General features: G+C 41.3%; 2 protein-coding genes across 4 annotated transcripts in view; both read right to left on the bottom strand.

The window, feature by feature from the left end:
- The window catches only part of LOC307026073 (glycogen debranching enzyme-like), an 81,486-nt gene extending 76,783 nt beyond the window's left edge, over positions 1 to 4,703 (bottom strand). The window contains exons 1-2 of one of the 3 annotated variants that reach the window (XM_079661175.1): positions 4,571 to 4,681; positions 2,794 to 2,865 (exon numbers count right to left, since the gene is read on the bottom strand). In XM_079661175.1, the coding sequence (XP_079517301.1) occupies positions 2,794 to 2,865; positions 4,571 to 4,615 (117 nt within the window). In that variant the 5' untranslated portion in view covers positions 4,616 to 4,681. Of the gene's footprint in view, positions 1 to 2,793; positions 2,866 to 4,555 lie in introns of all 3 variants that reach the window. The other 2 variants (XM_079661176.1, XM_079661177.1) reach the window with 2 other exon arrangements.
- A 5,019-nt stretch (positions 4,704 to 9,722) lies between these two features.
- Positions 9,723 to 17,683, bottom strand: part of hecw1a (HECT, C2 and WW domain containing E3 ubiquitin protein ligase 1a) — a 193,327-nt gene continuing 185,366 nt past the window's right edge. The window contains 7 exon segments of the mRNA XM_079661830.1: positions 9,723 to 9,860; positions 11,850 to 12,048; positions 12,277 to 12,391; positions 12,675 to 12,821; positions 13,157 to 13,286; positions 13,871 to 13,969; positions 17,300 to 17,452. Coding sequence (XP_079517956.1) covers positions 9,749 to 9,860; positions 11,850 to 12,048; positions 12,277 to 12,391; positions 12,675 to 12,821; positions 13,157 to 13,286; positions 13,871 to 13,969; positions 17,300 to 17,452 — 955 coding nt within the window. The 3' untranslated portion in view covers positions 9,723 to 9,748.

The raw sequence follows: 17,683 nt of genomic DNA on the forward strand, positions 1-17,683 counted from the left end.
TCTGGCCTCACCTGTGAGACTGCATGAGCTCAGTATGGTAGCAAGGGCTTCAATGACACCAGGTAGGTGCTTTGCTACAGGTTTCACAGCATCAATTCTCGCACTCCAGCGAGTGTCAGATAGCCTATGTACAGAGCAACCTGTTTTCTTTTTGTATATAGACCAACGAGATGGACTGGCACTTACAAATGTGTAGAGGCGGTTAATGTAACCAAAAAAGTTGGATACTTCAGGGCTCGATTCTGCAGCATGCACGCCTACCAGATTCAACGTGTGGGAGGCACAAGGTGAGAAAGTAGCAAGATTATTCTTTTTCAGTATTTGTGCTTGGACTCCCTTGATTTTCCCTGACATATTCGCCCCATTATCATACCCTTGCCCCCTGCAATCACTAATGTCTATCCCTAGATCCAGAAGCACACTCTCCATCATGCCTGCTATTTCACATCCTGTTTTTCCGTTGAAATCTTTGAATTCAATAAATCTTTCAGTGATCTCCCATTCGCCTGTGTCTTCATTATAATGTACATATCTTATGAGCACAACATTTTGCTCGGTGTGGGAAATGTCAGGCGTTGCATCACAAATGATTCCATAGTATATGGCATCCTCCCTTTCCGTCAGAATGGTTTTTAAAACCTTTCCCCCACACAATTCAATAAACTCGTTCTGGATGTCTGGGCTCAGATAATGAGTTAGCTGGCTTCCTTTTTTGGATGTCCTGATTTTGTCTAAGTGGTCTTTCAAGAGTGGATCATATCGTGACAAAAGTTCTAGCGTACCTACAAAATGTCCATTGTGGACATCGCCCAAAGCATGCGTTTTACCTCGGAAAGCTAAATTCCTCGTTGCCAAGTGCAGAGTGACATCAAGGAGTCTCTGCAAGATAGCTTTGTTTTTCTCAATTTCAGACTGTAGCTCTCTCTGCAACTGATGATCAACGCCACATGCAGTCATAACCGAACACTGTAGGTGTTTCCATCGCAAATAACAGTCCCTGTGATTCCTACTTGTTTCATGGCTTGGGAATTTATCATACATGCGACGCCACTCGACGTCACACATCTTGTATCCCTGGTCACTACTCAAAGCACTAAGAGAGGGTATTTTTTGCTCCTTGGAGAAAAGAACACATGGTATGCAGAACAGTGCATTTGCACTTTCACTGTGAATCAACCAGTCCCTTTTCACTTTTCCCCTACCCTTATCTGCTTTGGTGTATTTCAAGTAATCTGGAAATCTCTTTCCCTTTGAATCATGTGGAATTTCTTGATCTGTTTCTCGCATTGCTAATTTCTTTACAATAGTTGCCCTGTCCTTGTCACTCATCCTAGCTGGGAACAACCCTGGGTCAAGTGATAGCAGATCTTCTACCTCAGACACCACTACAGGTGGCTCAGTATCTGTGGCATCCTGTGTCGGAGCCTCACTTTGTCCCTGACATTGACTGTCCATAGCTGCTTCCTCCTCATCTGTGCTGCTTTCATGGTCCTCGACCTCTTCTTGTACTGGTACCTCTGCCTCTTCACCTCTGCTCTCCTCGTTGGCTGCCTTGCTCGAAGGCCCTGGCTCTAGAGTATCCATAGTGTACATAATTTATAAAATGCCCTATAATAGTAATAACACAGTACAGCTCGAGCTATCTCTTAATTGTTATAATAATAATAATAATAATAATAATAATAATAATCATTTGTATAGATATTTTTCAATTGCTCAAATCTAGCTATAGCTACTGTAACAACCTCAATTTAATGTGCCAGTGGTCAATGGTATTGCAATTACTGGAAGAACTAGAGTAACTAAATGTGAATATTACCTAAAGTTGTATTCAATGCATGGTAAGCATATTTAAAATCTGTTTGTTAACCCCAAGCGCTGCTGCTTTACCTCCCTCTCCTTCAACTGGGAACCGGCCTGAGGGAAGGGGTACTGATCCTGAAGCCGCATCTGTGCATTAGAGCAGATGTGATTAGCATGTAACATTATACAGGTTAGGTTAGCTAGCCATAGCAAAAGGGCATAGCTGCTGGATACAAATTCACTGGGCTCATCGACACTCATCTAATTTTTGATAGCAACAGGTAGCTAACGTCAGCCACAAAATGTTGGCTAAGCTGTTATGGGCTTCAAAACAAGTTCTGTGAATAAATACCTTTCTTGTGAAAATACTTGGTGACTATCTGTCGACCTCTTTTATTATTTTCCTCTTGCTGACGTTTTTTCTTTCGTTTCTGAGCTCCTGATTCATGAGCTGTAGAGGACATTTTCCTGTCAGTCTGTTCAAGCTGCAAGCTGCTGGTGCACTGCTGTGCCGCCTAGTTATAGTTGAAAGTGGGGGTGCAAGATTAGTAACTGGCAGGCAAGGGGTGGTTTGGAGTGGGTCAGGCACGACCACCTCCATGGCAGAATTGTTTTAATTTAATGAACACATGTACGTGCAATTTCCTGCAATATAGAGCACAGAACTGTCTCAAAATCCTATGGGATCCTAAAGGATTCCTATAGGGTTCCAAAAACGTATAGAGATTCCTATAGCATTTTTTGACTAGGGATGTTATCCTAGGTCTCTTTCTCACTTCCTCTGCCTCCTCCCTGAGTCTGCACAGTCACCACATCATTCTACATTAAGGAGAGCAATACACTTATGAGTACACTGAACTGGTTTGAATACACAATCTTTATGCTACTCTGTAAAGAAAGGGAGAGAGAGGGGGGAATATATTATCCAAGTATTTGTGTCTTAATTTGTTATGTTATCCTACACTTTAAGCTGACTGATATTTCCATTACCTGTAACTCTTGTGTCTCTTTCTCTCCTTCTCTGCCTCCTCCCTGAGTCTGCACTGTCACCACCACATCATTCTACACAGGAGAGCAATACACGTATGAATACACTGAACTGGGTTGAATACATGATTTTTTTATTTTTTCTGCCATGTTCTACCTGGTTGGCCACACACACACACACACACACACACACACACACACACACACACACACACACACACACACACACACACACACACACACACACACACACACACACACACACACACACACACACACACACACACACACACACACACACACACACACACACACACACACACACACACACACACACACACACACACACACACACACACACACACACACACACACACACACACACACACACACACACACACACACACACACACACACACACACACACACACACACACACACACACACACAGCAGGTTAGTTACAGTAGGAGATGGGCTTCTATCATATTATCTTCTATCATTCTATAATTCATTCTTTTATTTTCATTTCAGGTAGTTGTACCTTAAGAGAATTGAAGGCTGGCATCTGTAAATGCAGATAGATATAAGTACTTTATTCTTATTTTATTATCATTATTTTCTTTCCAATTAAATGAAATCAGAAAATAAGTGGTATATGATGGAAAATATGAAAGTCAATGCTTGAAGGAAAATGGACTTCGGAAAAGTTTTTTATTTTGTATTTACTGTTCTGTAAAAGTTTTGTCGAATGCAATGTTTTATGTTTTGTGTGGACCCCAGGAAGACTAGTTGTTGTCATGCAACAGCTAATGGGGATCCTAATAAACTCAAACTCTAATGGGCTTCGATCTACCAGGTAGCTAGCTAGTCAAACACACACACTGGTTGATGTTACTAGCTAGCTAGCAAACGTCAGCTAACCGCTAGCTAACATAAAGAGTGACCTGTAATTCAATGCAGCGAAAATGAAGAGAAGGTGATGATTATAAATGTGTTTTATTGTATTGAGTGGTAGAAGTAAAGACATGTCTAACATATTCTTTGTTTGAACAACTTACTGAAAAGGTCTGCCACCAATGACAGACTGTTCGCGGTGATTTACACTCAGCCTACCTGCATCAGGACTGCTGTGGGTGGGAGGCAGTTGATCAAACCATTGTGAGCGAAATGCGGGGGGGGGGTCACAATCTTTGGAAACTTAAAAACTCGCTATTAAGTGTCTATAATCAGCACAAGTTCTTTCATTGCGTATTATTAATTCGATTGAAATTACACACTTATGTTTACAGTGATATATTGGGGGGGAAATGTCATATTTTTCATATGATCAAAAAGTGGGGGTGCAAAAGCACACGTTTGCTCCCCCAAGGTCAATTGTGGGGATGCACCTGCTCCGCTTGCTCCATTGCTCAGGCGCCCATACCATGCAATGAATGAAGGGAGGGGTGCTCATTCTGTCAAACAGAGTAACAAGCACCTGTTTGTTTCTTTTGGGACGTTTTTTTTTAATACAGGCAATTATACTTTTGAGTCATTCACATTAACTTACTTTAGGATAATAATAAAACCATATTAATAAAAAGATAATAATAGTGTTCTCTGGGCCCCCCCCCCCAGTGCTGGGCCCTTGGAATCATCCTAACCTCCCCCCCCCCAGCTACGCCCCTGACAACATTAACACCCCGCACAACGGTCCCAAGGGAACCGTCGCTACCACCTATCAGGAGAAACCCCACACAAAATAACGAACGAACTCACACGCACCCAAGCTTATCTTACCGGTTTGGACGAGCCCCCAGCTGTCACGGCTTGGCTCTCAGCCATAACAAACGCAGCGATGAGACGACGACGTGAGTACGGAAAAAAGAGGAGTTTATTCACACTCCCCAAAACAACCGACCACCAAACAAGGTTAACAAGCTCTATGCAGGAGGATAGCTGTTCCGGGCTGCTCTTCCTCCTACGTTCCCCCGGGCAGAGAGAGAGCCACTGCAGCCTACTTAGACCCTTTATGGAGGCGCTGATCAGATTGGGAGCACCTGGAGAGAGGCTGCACCTGGATACAATCAGGGAGAGAGAAGCACACACACCCACACACAAAGGCACACCCACACCAGCATAGGCAGTGAAGCAGGGGTCGTCACAGTACCGCCCCTTACTGTGTATCGCTCACTGATTGGACGATGCAGTGCATGCACTGATCTGATTCTTCTTGACATGAGAGCAGTTTCCCAGCGGAGTGAAGAAAATACATGAAACTCACGAGAGTCACTCGTCGTCAGTCTATACTGTGTTTTGTTTCAATTCATGTATCATTTAGTTACAAATATGTGATATCTGAACAACAAAGTGGTCAACAAATGTTTTATTCATTTATTGGAAACATTTTCATGATCGCTTTTTTCGTTTATACATTTTAAGAATGGCGTTTATCTTTTTTGAGAATGAGTTCTTATTTTATTGAATGTATTTGGGTCTACAACAGATGATACACATGTTTGTGTCAGTAAATGTGTGCTAACAGAGGCGGGGGTGTTTGTGAAAATAACGGGGACAGAGCTGTCAGACGAACAGCTGTGCGGCGTCATCACAAACGGACGTTGCTTCATGTGACGCTCCGGAAGAAAGGACGTCCCATTGCTCTTAAAACTAATTTCCCTGCTTCTCGTGGTTTCCTTGCGTCTCTCCATGCTTCCCTTGCGTCTCTCCATGCTTCCCTGGTGGGAGGGACTAAACGCAGAGAAACGACCCAAGTGAGTGACGCAAGCATTCCATTTAATCGACCTGAGAAGGACCCTGGGACGCAAAAAATTATAGAAATGACAAATGGCTCATTTCGGAGGACTCGCGCGTGTCTGCTTGACGTCAGGATGACCTGGGGGCCCGCTCATCACTGTGCGCACTTCTGTGACCGCAGTGAATTATTATTGTTTCCTTCCGGATTTCTCAACTGTTATGTAGTTTATTTATGTATCTATCTGTTTTCATTTTGTTACATATGCTTTGTGAATAATTTCTTAAAATGCAAATAAGTAAATAAATGGATAGAGACCATATCCATTTTCTGTCCAAGGCTGAAGACTTTTTTAAATTTCTGCTGTTAATATTGGGGATCTATGGTTCATGTCTTTTTTTTCAGTCTGTGCAATATTTTCATACAATAGAAGCAAAGTAACAAAGTGACCTTTTTATTGAGAATCATTAACAGTTTTAGTGTGCGGTAGAGCGACAGCTCAGCCTTAGTATTTATTAACCACTTCTGAGACAAATCAGAACTGTACCTTTCAACATGATGTACATAGCCTACAGCATGGCTATAATCCACACACAAACGAGAAACAAAAAAACATGCATGCTTCAGTGTCACCTTCACCAAAGTTGCCATCATCCATCCAACCATTCCCATATTCCCTTTGTTAAATTAAATGTACAAATAAATAGCTAGAAAACACAAACATACGAAATAGCTGCTCACAATTCTTTAATCCTCTAAAACGTTTCTTAAATATTTCTAAAATGCTGCTTTCAATACACTTGTTGTACATCAGCATTATTAGAGTGTTGTTAACCATTCTTCTTCCAGAACAATATCATTAAGATAAGAAAAACACATGCAGCCCTGAAGTGTCTGGCTAAGTGTGACATCTGTGACATGGAAGAAAAAAATCAAACAAAAACTTCAAGCTGAAGGTTGATGACCTTTCCCTTTTAATACAGTATAAACAGGGCATATGGTGGGAAGGCAGAGAAGAGGAACATAATCACAGCCTTGTCCTCTTGCTTGTCGAGATGCATGGATAAGGCCTCATCACTGCCTAGGATGACTGTAGTACTATTGATCTGGTTGCCTGTACAGTTAACCAGAAGAGTAAATTATTCTTATCATTTTAATTTTAAAATGTACTTACACTAGTCCAGTGCTCTAAACCTCTGCTCCACTGTGCCCCATTACCAAGTTTTGATAGACTCTGTAGCCAAATAATTAAGATGGTTTAAATGAAAATGATAGCAAAAAAGTAAAATCAGATCATGTTATGACATTTTTGTCAGTTGTTGACCTGTGGAAAACCTTTCAGAGGTTGCATCTACCTGTTCCATTAACCGACCTAGTCAGGGTCAGGGACTGGAGTGTATCCCACCATGCTTTGGGTGAGTAGAAGAAGATGCTTTATATCTCTCTCAAGGCTAACAGAAAAATGCTTTAAAACCTCTGTATTTTAAGCCCTATTTATTAACAGCATTTGAAGGACATCAAATCTTAACCCTGTTAATCAGACTCTGTGAGACCCCCAATAATGTTAATTGACAAAAAAAATTCAAATTCTCGTATGGCAACTAGGGTATGGTTAAGGTTAGGGAAGATTGTTGTCATGGCAAATAGACTATGCTTACAGTGTGGTTAGGGTTAGACAACCAAAGCACTTGGCCAACAGTTCAGCCTGAGAGTGGTGTGACATGCTAAGAGTAGCTTATGTAACCAAAAGCCTCTAGCCTCAAGCAGAGAGAAGAACAGGCTTTAGTGTTCCGTTAAGCTCAGTTTGGTTTCTAACTCCACATCCCCAGATTTTATTTATTTTCAAACTTCATACAGAATGCTGACTTAAGTGATGACACTTGACGTCACTGTGTGGAGCGTCACATAAAGTAGAACTCCTTTAAACCTGGAAACTAGTTGATGTTTAAAAACTGTTAGTTACACCTTCGAGGAGTACAGATAATGTTTGCGCCTTTTAGCGGTGAACGCTTTATGCTTATTATCCAGATGTTGAAAAGTCAACATTTCAATGATTTTCTCTCTGTTAGTTGCATTCATAGTTGGTTTGCGTGATAACAGATGCTATCTGAAAGAGAGACTTGATGTAAATGGAATCAGTGTCTCCAATGAACCTGACATCTGTTTAAAAGGTGAGAGGAGGCAACATTGCACAAACATTAGGAAAACGGAACCAAGGCAAATATCTGAACTCAAGACTTTCAGGCTCAATACTAATGAGTATTAGTATTGAGGCCACATATGAGGCAGTAAGTAACTGAGGCACAGTTCCATTACTGAACTAATGATGTCACTGAGCTGGAATTTCTGAGGGCACAGTGCAATTGAACATTGTCGTAAAGAACATGGTAGACTGTGGACATACGTGAGAAAAAGTCTCAACTATTGCATTGAGTACACTAGTCTGTCCAAGGCCCATGCACATATTACAATATACCAGAATGACCATCTAGTTTGAGGGAACCGATCCAATGATCCCAGGCCCTTCACATGCTGCTTGCACCAGTCCCTTGTTCGAGATGGTGGAGGTACTTAGCCAGATAGAACAAGTTTATCAGTCAGGACTTGAATAAGAGTAGAAGCCTCTCCGAAAAGGATGTACATTACACTCTGACAGCCAGAAACAGTCCATTTGTTTACGTAGTCATTGTCTCTGTTTTTGAAAGCATAGCAGAGAGAATGCTGGAGAGACTGCGAACAGTATTTGTCAGTAATATTGCTGTCCATTTAGAGGGGACCATGAGTTTTCAGCCCACAGCAGCTGTCCTCACTTTGGACCAGATTTAACCAGATAGAGATAGACGGTTAAGGTCTAGAACTTGGCCTTCCGGGACGATTCAGTTATTCTTGGGTATCCAAACTTGATTAAGTATTGGAGTATTGGTTCAGTCTTTAACTACTGATGAGATCCATAGATATTTAAGAAGATCACCAACATGCTTTTCCTGGATATCCCTTTGGTATGCTGTATCTGATTTAGACCAAGTAGTATCCATATATTACTCTTTTCCCACAGTTTCAGTGTGCCAAATTACATGTATTTCTAAGCAAAAGAGAGACTTTTTACACTTCATACATGTCTTTGCTCATCATTCAGCTTAATGAACACATTGTTAAAAAAAGGACCACCATTTCTCAATGTATGTTGGCTTAAATAATATTGACATAGAGTTGGTTAGTGTTGCCGATCCTATTTTCTAAATTTCCTCTCATGTTGCTAGGATATTCAATTAGGGCACTATTTTCCAATCAATTACCAGAAATCTTCCATGGACTGTATAAATTATCTGTAAACAAGTTTTTGACTGCTTTTACTAATACATAATAGTGATTCTGATAGTGTTAGCTGTGTTTTGGTCTGCATTATCACCTTGCAAGTGCAGATAAACAGTGTTATATTTGATTTGATAAGTTCTAGTTATCACTTACCTAATGCCCTAACACTAAGGGCTCAAAATGGCTGGTTTTTGGCACACAACAAAATCCAATTTCCATTAATTTGTATACCTTTTCCCAGTCTGAGATTACCAGCCAGATTTCTACTGGCCCACCACTTTCTAGATAAAACACATATGATCTTATTTGACTCACCTGATAAAAATATACATACCATAATTAATCCTTTGGCATCAGAGCAACCATAGTTTTTGTTTATTTGAGGAGCTTTTTAAACCTGCATTATATTTCAAACCACATATCTTAAGGCCATGTTTATAAATGTATCTGAATATCTCCAGTTTTCATTTAGTACATGAAAAATGGCAAACCTGAAGCTTTGTTTATGTGCACTAATTGCATTATTCGTATAGAAGTTATTTCTGTTTCAATTTAATGTTTATCTTTGTCTTTGTTTCTGTCTATATTTCTACTAGGTATTTTTCTAACTTGATTTTTTATAGAACTTATGTTATAAATTGTATGATTAGAAAAACAGTTAACCTGCTGTTGTGTACTAAGTGCTGGGTGCTGTGATAAAGTTCCTCATAGCTCAGTGAGAGATTCTAAGATACAGTACCATACCAGTGACATACATCCACTTGACCAAAGACTTTGTTGAGTACAATCCAGGTATCTCGACAACGTGTTCAGCAAGGAAGAGCTGTTTTTTTTCCTTCACATTTTTTGCCCAACCATTGTCACACAGAAAAAAGGATGCAGTGTTGATTTCTTAATGTATTGCTGGCTCACTCCAGGCCAAACGTGCTGGTTTCCTCCACCGCAATCAGCAGTTTCTCATACAACATGGTGTATGAAGGGTATGGAGGCAGGTCCAGACGATTAAAACAGGTGTGAGCCCTGAGAGAGGAACAGACAAAGAGATAGACAAGAGTAGTTAGAGAGTTTGGAGATTCATTTCTAACAGAGAATACATGATAATCACATCATGTTTTTATGATTTTTTAAATTTATTTTTTAATTCAATTTAACTTTAACAACATCAAGGAGAATAAAGGACACCAACACAATCTATGTGGTCTTTCTATGCTAACCCGATCCTTAAGTATTTTTGCAATACGCACTTGGTTTGATATAAACAAAGAAAAGATGCTAAGTACACTTACCATTCTGAGACGTCTGCTTTGTTGCCGATGGTGAGCAACAGACATCTGAGTCAAACATTTCTGGCTGAATAAGTTTGATATGATTGCCAGTATATGGCCAACTTTTTATTTCCTGTCCTTTTTCCAAAAGGGCAGTTGGCCACTGTACATATTAACAAACATCACTCTGAGCAGAGGAAATACTGCATTTGTTGGATACTATTTTCATCTGTGCATTTATACAAAGTTGTTGCTCTAGTGAGTATGACTGGAAGCTCGACCATGTTAAAAATAAACTACAGTGCATGTGCTCCTGGTAATAAGGTAATATCTTAAGGATTGCTTGTATCAGATACACACACTAAATCAGTGGTTCTCAAACTTTTTCTGTCATTCTCCACTTTGAACAGGTGGGCCTTTTCAAGCCCCACCTGTTCCTCATCGCTCAAATAAAATGGTTGGCCAAGCTTCAAATTGTCAAATGTATCGTTCTATAACAGGGGTCTCCAACCCTTTTTTAGAATGAGAGCTACTTTCAAAAAATAAAACAAGTCGTGAGCTACTTTTACTCCTCTTTTTTTGTTTTTTTGCAGAGTATATATTTAGCACATTTTAACATATGCTTACCTTTAACCTTTGTGTGCTGTTTGGGTCTGTGGGACCCGTTTTTCAGTGTTTACTCAAATAAAATGTATTCGATTTATTTATTTTAACCTGCTTTATTGGGGGATGGACCTCACATCCTCTAGGGGGGTCCGGGGGCATGCTCCCCGGAAGATATTTTTTTAAATGTTGAAGTTAAATGCCTCAATCTGGTGCACTTTGAGCACAAAATGAATTTATGGATACAGCTCTCAACACTCATATGAAAGGGAGCTGTATACTTTTCAATAATACAAACATCTTTAGAATATGATCACAACCAATAACAAATCATTTAAACTTCTTTATTCTTATCTTATGTTACCTCGTTAGCATTCTTTCTTTTTATTTATGCATATTTTACTTATCACTCCCCTTTTAAACTGTTTTTAGTTTTTTTACTGTCCTATTGCACACATTGGAATGATTTCTTACTTTATTTTTTACAATTGGGCTATATTAAATAGATAAATGTGTGCTCTCTCTAGCTGTTTCGCTCTCTCTCTGTCTCACTCGCTCACAGAGGCTGTGTGCTCCTCCGTGGCGATGACGGCTTGCGTTAAAAAAAATGTGTAAAGTTGGGGGACACAAACGGGATTTCAAAAAGTATCACGGTTAAACTCATTATGAAGTGGTGAGATGTTGCTCCACATTGCTTTTCTTCCCGACTGCAACGCTGTTGTGTGTGTGTGTGCGTGAGAACGTTTCACATGTGTGTATGAGAGATGTTTACATATGTCTGTAAATTATTTTGGTTTCAGTTGTGTGTGTGTGTCGGATTGCCCATAGGGAGATTCAGGACTTTTCTCGGTGGGCCGCTGCCGTTGGTGGGCTGCTGCCTTCGGTGGGCCGCTGGCTCTGGCATAGGTGGGCCGTGGACTTTCACAGCGCAAAAAAATATATAAAAAAGATCTCTTGTTCATCGCGTCCATTCGCGACCCACCTATCACATATCACAGCACCCCACACTTTGAGAAATGCTGCACTAAATAGAGCAGATCATTTGCTAGTTTTCATCAAGGATAAAGCGGGTCTTTACCTCTAACGAACCAAGTAATGAGAGCTGTGTAAATGTAGGTTTATAGTAAACAGATTTAGATACCTGGGTAGTGATGTGACTTTGCCCCACTTCTCAATGCAAAAGCGTCGGAGGCCGTTGGATCCCCGCAGCGCAGCAAAGCCTTCGTAAGGCACACTGGACGTCCCAGTGACAAACTGCAGCAGGCGGAGACGCTGCTCATTATTGAACTGCTCCACAGCAGCCCAGAACCACCGCATCACTATGTGACCATCATGGTAACCTAGAGATTAGAACAATTAATATGTGTCACACACACACACACACACACACACACACACACACACACACACACACACACACACACACACACACACACACACACACACACACACACACACACACACACACACACACACACACACACACACACACACACACACACACACACACAAACACACACACACACACACACACACACACACACACACACACACACACACACACACACCTCCTCTGTACTCTGTGTTGCCCCTCCAGTCACTGAGATCAATCTCTACTGTACCAGCAATAACCAGTTCCAGCTCCCGCGCATCAAACACAGACACTAGCCTTGAGTCTACCACCTAGGATGGAGAAGAAAAAAAAACAAGATTTTATTTTTAGTTGCCTTCGTTTATCATGTAGGGCCATTTTGATCAATATTTTGAGATTTTGACATAGTAATACCACGTATTACGACTGAAACATCACAAATAACAGTGATATTTACGGTTGGCTATTTGAGATAATTAGTGTATTTATAAATTAGAAAAAAAGGGATTCACAACTAGTTTGAACCTTCTCACAATGTTATCAAAAACTTTATTTTGTTATGAATCATCTAAGATCTGATAATTTATTTTTTACCTCGTAGAAGCCTCTGACCATTGCCTCTGTCTGCTGTACCACTCCTCTCTCCACCCTCCACTTGGCCATTCGCTCTATATAATCTTTTTTGTTCTTCTCAGTCACCTGGAGGTTTGAGCCGCCCGACTTTAGCTCCCGCTCTGTCACCTGACAACACAAGATGTGCTGGGCATAGTTAACAGTGGAAGTCATCCGAGCAGTATACTGAACATTTGCCATTACACGTGTGCATGAGGTATAGATGTACATTTGTATCTGGTGCTGTAATATGCCTTGACAAACATAACCACACACGCACGCACGCACGCACACACACACACACACACACACACACACACACACACACACACACACACACACACACACACACACACACACACACACACACACACACACACACACACACACACACACACACACACACACACACACGCACACACACACACACACACACACACACACACACACACAACTACACTTACCTGGCCAAAGACCTCCTCATTGACGGTGAAGGTGAGGTCCAGGATGTCAGTGATGTCGTTTTCCTTCATCCACTGCAGAGACTGGTGGAACTCCTCGTCCAGATACTCCAGATCGGACAGGTCTGTCGGCCTGAATGACAGACAGGGCTTACACTTACAACCCACAAAACTACATCTAATCTTAACTATGCCTCTTCATATTAATAATAATTAACTCTAATGGTTTAGCCAAATGGAAGGAGTAGCTGATTCATGACAATTTTCCCCAACACCGAAAAACTATGACATATTTTAAATAAAGATAAATAAATCCTGAATGTTCCAAACCTAGTCTAATGTGTAATTTATAACTGCTTTAAGTTATAGCTTTCAGTTTAAATTGGTAATTTCCCTAAAATACTGAAAGTTAATGTTGTAAAATGCAAACTGTATACTTAGTTTTCTAAACAGCGCAATCTAGAACTCCAGTTTGTCGTTTTTAGCACATCTAGTAGAACAGATCAGTTTCTTCGGTATATTCGCTTAAGGACATTTTTCATGACTTTTCAACGTATGTCCATAGACTTGTATTCTTTCCTTTTTTTTTTATCAAAGAAACAGGTATTTACTTATAGATTTTCAACATTTGTCACTGTTTTTCTGTTCAAATTGTAGAGTTTCACAAAACTATAAGATAGTCTCTAAAGAAAAATAATATGTTGTTTGTATACTGACAGTCTGAGCAGGGCCTTATAGAAGGGTCTGGTGAAGAAAGCATCCAGTAGATACTGATGAATTAGAGCCAGGCCAAGAATACGACCACTGAAACGAAACCTAGACACAGGCACGAAGCAGGCACACACATACACACACAGCAAACATTAAAATCAGTAAAATGAAAGAGTAAAATGTTTCTGGCCTCATACCAAATACAGTATCATACTATAATGACGGAGTTAAGGAAAATGTCATAGTTAAATAGCCCTGCTGTAGGTGAAACCTACACTAGTTCTCCAAATGCACTTACTTTCTTTGAAATATCAATCTTTATAACAAAGTCATGCTGGTCATGAAACGAGGGGTTACGTATGGTAACCCTTGTTATATAAACACAGGCGGAGCCCTCTACTGGACTCTATGGGTACTCCACTCGATCCTATCATGCAAGCATTCATCCACTGAGATTTTCTAGACGTAGCCGGCCCCTGGGGCGCGCGCATTCTGAATGCGCGCGCATCTCACCGCATAAAAGGAGGCCTCGCCTTACTGTCATCCTTTACTTCTCTTCAGCAAGCAGCATAGGACAGACAGGGCCCCTGAGTAGAGGGCTTTGCCTGTGTTTATATAGCAAGGGTTACCATACGTAACCCGTCGTTATATCTCTATATCTCTATACACGCGCTGTCGTCCCACAACAACACTGTTTCTGACCGGCTTTCTGGTTAGCAGCCGCTGCGCCTCACTCACATCTCCCTCAGTCGTAACCGTGGAGAGAAAAGAGGCTGCGGCTGACAGAGCACACCCTGACACGCTTACCCCGCGGAGGTGTGCTATGACATGGAGGACTCCCCCCTCCTGCCCTAAAGCAGGGGGAAAAGAGTCCTCCAGCCCCTATGGGCCCATGTGCGCGTCACGGCCCAGGGGAAAACGTAAGCACATTACTTCCGGGGAGGGGGTCAGATGCCCACTGACCCACAGCCTCCTCACCAGTCCTGCGTTGCCCCAGCAAGCACAGACGATGAAAAGGAGCCAGACATGTCCAAGAGATAAAACTTTATGAAGGGGCCTGGCGTTGACCAAGATGCCGCCGTGCATATGTCCTCCACACTCACGCAGTTAAATAAGGCTGTTGACACAGCCATAACTCGTGTAGAGTGTGCACGGACCCCCGTGGGGAAGGCTCTCCCCGCCTGTCCGTAAGCATGTGCAATGCACTCGCAGAGCCAGCCTGCCAGGCGTTTCTCGGATAGAGCTTTTCCCGTTACCCCACCCCCGAAGCACACAAACAGCTGTTCCCTGTGTCTAAGGGCAGCCGTGCGCTCCACATAATATGCCAGCGCACGCACCGGGCAGAGGAGGTGTAATTTAGCCTCCCTCGCCCCACTATGGGGGGGAAAATTAAAACCCCCAAACTGAATAGCCCTCGACCTGAACGCACTCCTTAGGCTCTTGGGCACAAAGGAGGGGTTCGGTCTGAGTGTCGCCCCGCTCTGGTCACCTCGGATCATTTAAACAACTCGGGTGCACCAATAGAGGGGTAAACTCGGACACTCTTTTGGCCGACGTTAAGGCAGCAGTAGCAATGCTGTCTTCCACGATAGTGCTTTCAGGGAGGTGAGCTCCCGAGGCTCAAATAGTTCTGTGACCAAAGCCTCGAGCACCAGCGGCAGGTCCCACTGTGGGGCGGAGGCCCCCCGCAAAAACCGCAACATTAGTGGCTGAGAAAAGGCTGACCTGCCGCCAAATCCCTCACGGCAGGACGAGATGGCTGCTGCATAAAATTTACTGTGGAATGAACAAGCCCCCTTTTAGAAGTGAATATATAGTAATTTGTTCTGGGAATGTCATTTTCGAGCCTGAGACCTGAAAAACAGGCTCAGGGTAAATTAATAATCTTTTTTCTCAAAGCAGTGATAAACCTGTGAGTCGGATGTAGAAAAGTCAGAATCAATATAGATTTTTTTTATTTTAAAGTAAATTCAGATTGAACACAATGTAAATTATAGTGTCAATATTGAAAATGCTATTCATTTAGATTAGTAAATCACAGGGCATTTTCCCTCCAGTGTTCAACGGTGTAAAAATTTTCTTTCCCACGTTGATACAATTAGATACAATTAGAATGGCTATCTGAGACATCCTATGCACAGCAGCGACTTTTCATTGCCTGATTTAACAACTTTGATGCAACTGGTTCAAACCTAATGCAGTTTCAATCCAATTGCTAGAGATGGGACTGAGACAGCCACAAGGATACAGAAAGACTAGGAGAATACCAAGGCTGCGCCTGTAGTTCTTGCTTGACTACTTCCTAACAGATACTCACAGGCAACAAGTTCCCTAACCTGCATGTTCGAAAGTCCTTACAAAGGATGCAGACCACCTGTGCAAGGCTGGGTTGCATTGATGCACCTCCTTATTAATCTCAAACAGAGAGGAGGGCACTTCATTCCTGCTGGCTTGCCATTTCTAACACTGTTTTTTTGCAGTGAGATAGCGGTGGTGGGAACTGGCAGTAGTTGGGAAGTGCTTAAACCTCTATCCTTGTTGCTACTAGCCCCATGGCAATACAGGTAAGTGCAATACTTCACCCAGAAGACACATTAACCTTTTTTTCTGCTATTCACTATTTAATAATGTGGCATGATGATCACTTTCCCACTAAGTGATGCGCCTGCCTGCCAGTATGTGTCCTGCTACACATTTTTTTTACTAATTTCATTTGTGGGACAAAGAAAAAATACGTCTGAATGCAATCTGGAGCAATCCAAAATCCAACCACCTTGAGCTCAACCAATTTCATCTGTGGACAACACAGACTACTATACTATACTCTGCTATAACACTGCACTTTGCATTTTGTTCACTATCTTTCAAGATCACAGTGTCACACAGCGCCCTGACTCAGGTGGTGATTAAATAATCACTGACAGGGCTTTTTCCTTTCTATAACCATAAAATCAGTTTAAATAAATCAGGAGGCTTTGGGGCCGCATGGGAGGTACCAAGGCTTTGTTGAACCCTAGGCTAAATGTTTACCTTTCTTTTTCCCTATTAATTTGTATTTTTTTTAAAAGGGTAATACAGTAATGTGCAAGATACGTATTCACTGTGCAAATGGAATATGAAACGGACAAGGGAGCTGGTCACAATACAACAGTCTTTACAATAAAAAAAAAATTGATGGACTGATTGAATAGCCAACAGTGTGATCTCACAGATAGTCATTTTCAGGGAAAAACTTGAATCAACCAGTAGTGTAAACGTTATTTCTTAAATAGAGTGCAAACAGCTATAAAGAAAAGTGAAATTGTACAATTATAGTAAAAAAAAACTGTACCAACTGACAAATTGGAGTTGAGTTAAAGTATATTTAACAAAACACTGATTCACCCCGTGTCTCTGTATGTTTGTTTGTTTGTTTGTTCCTATTGCACAGCTTACCATTCCAGATGGTTTTCAACAAATGCTGACATGGGGCTGATTTGAACGGTGTAAGTATCGTTAGCTGAGTATTCAAAAAGACCGTAGTATGGATTAAACAACTCCTGAGACAATAGGAAGAAAAACTCTCTGGACGGACCACTGTAGTCCAATCTGAAAAGAGAACAAGAGACAAAAAACATCTTTACACACTTAACTGTTAATATGATAGAACATTTTTTTATTTCCCCCGTAACATATATTTAATATAATCGGGTTAAATTATCGTCATCAAAGAAAAAAGACAAAATACAGTTGAATAATTGTTTTGACAAATAAACTGATTATACAAAGTTTAAAGATGTGAGATATGTTTTCCAATATTCACTTTGGCCATTAATTTGC

The sequence above is a fragment of the Notothenia rossii genome (genome assembly GCF_949606895.1).
Source record: "Notothenia rossii genome assembly, chromosome: 12".
In the NCBI taxonomy this organism is placed as follows: domain Eukaryota; kingdom Metazoa; phylum Chordata; class Actinopteri; order Perciformes; family Nototheniidae; genus Notothenia; species Notothenia rossii.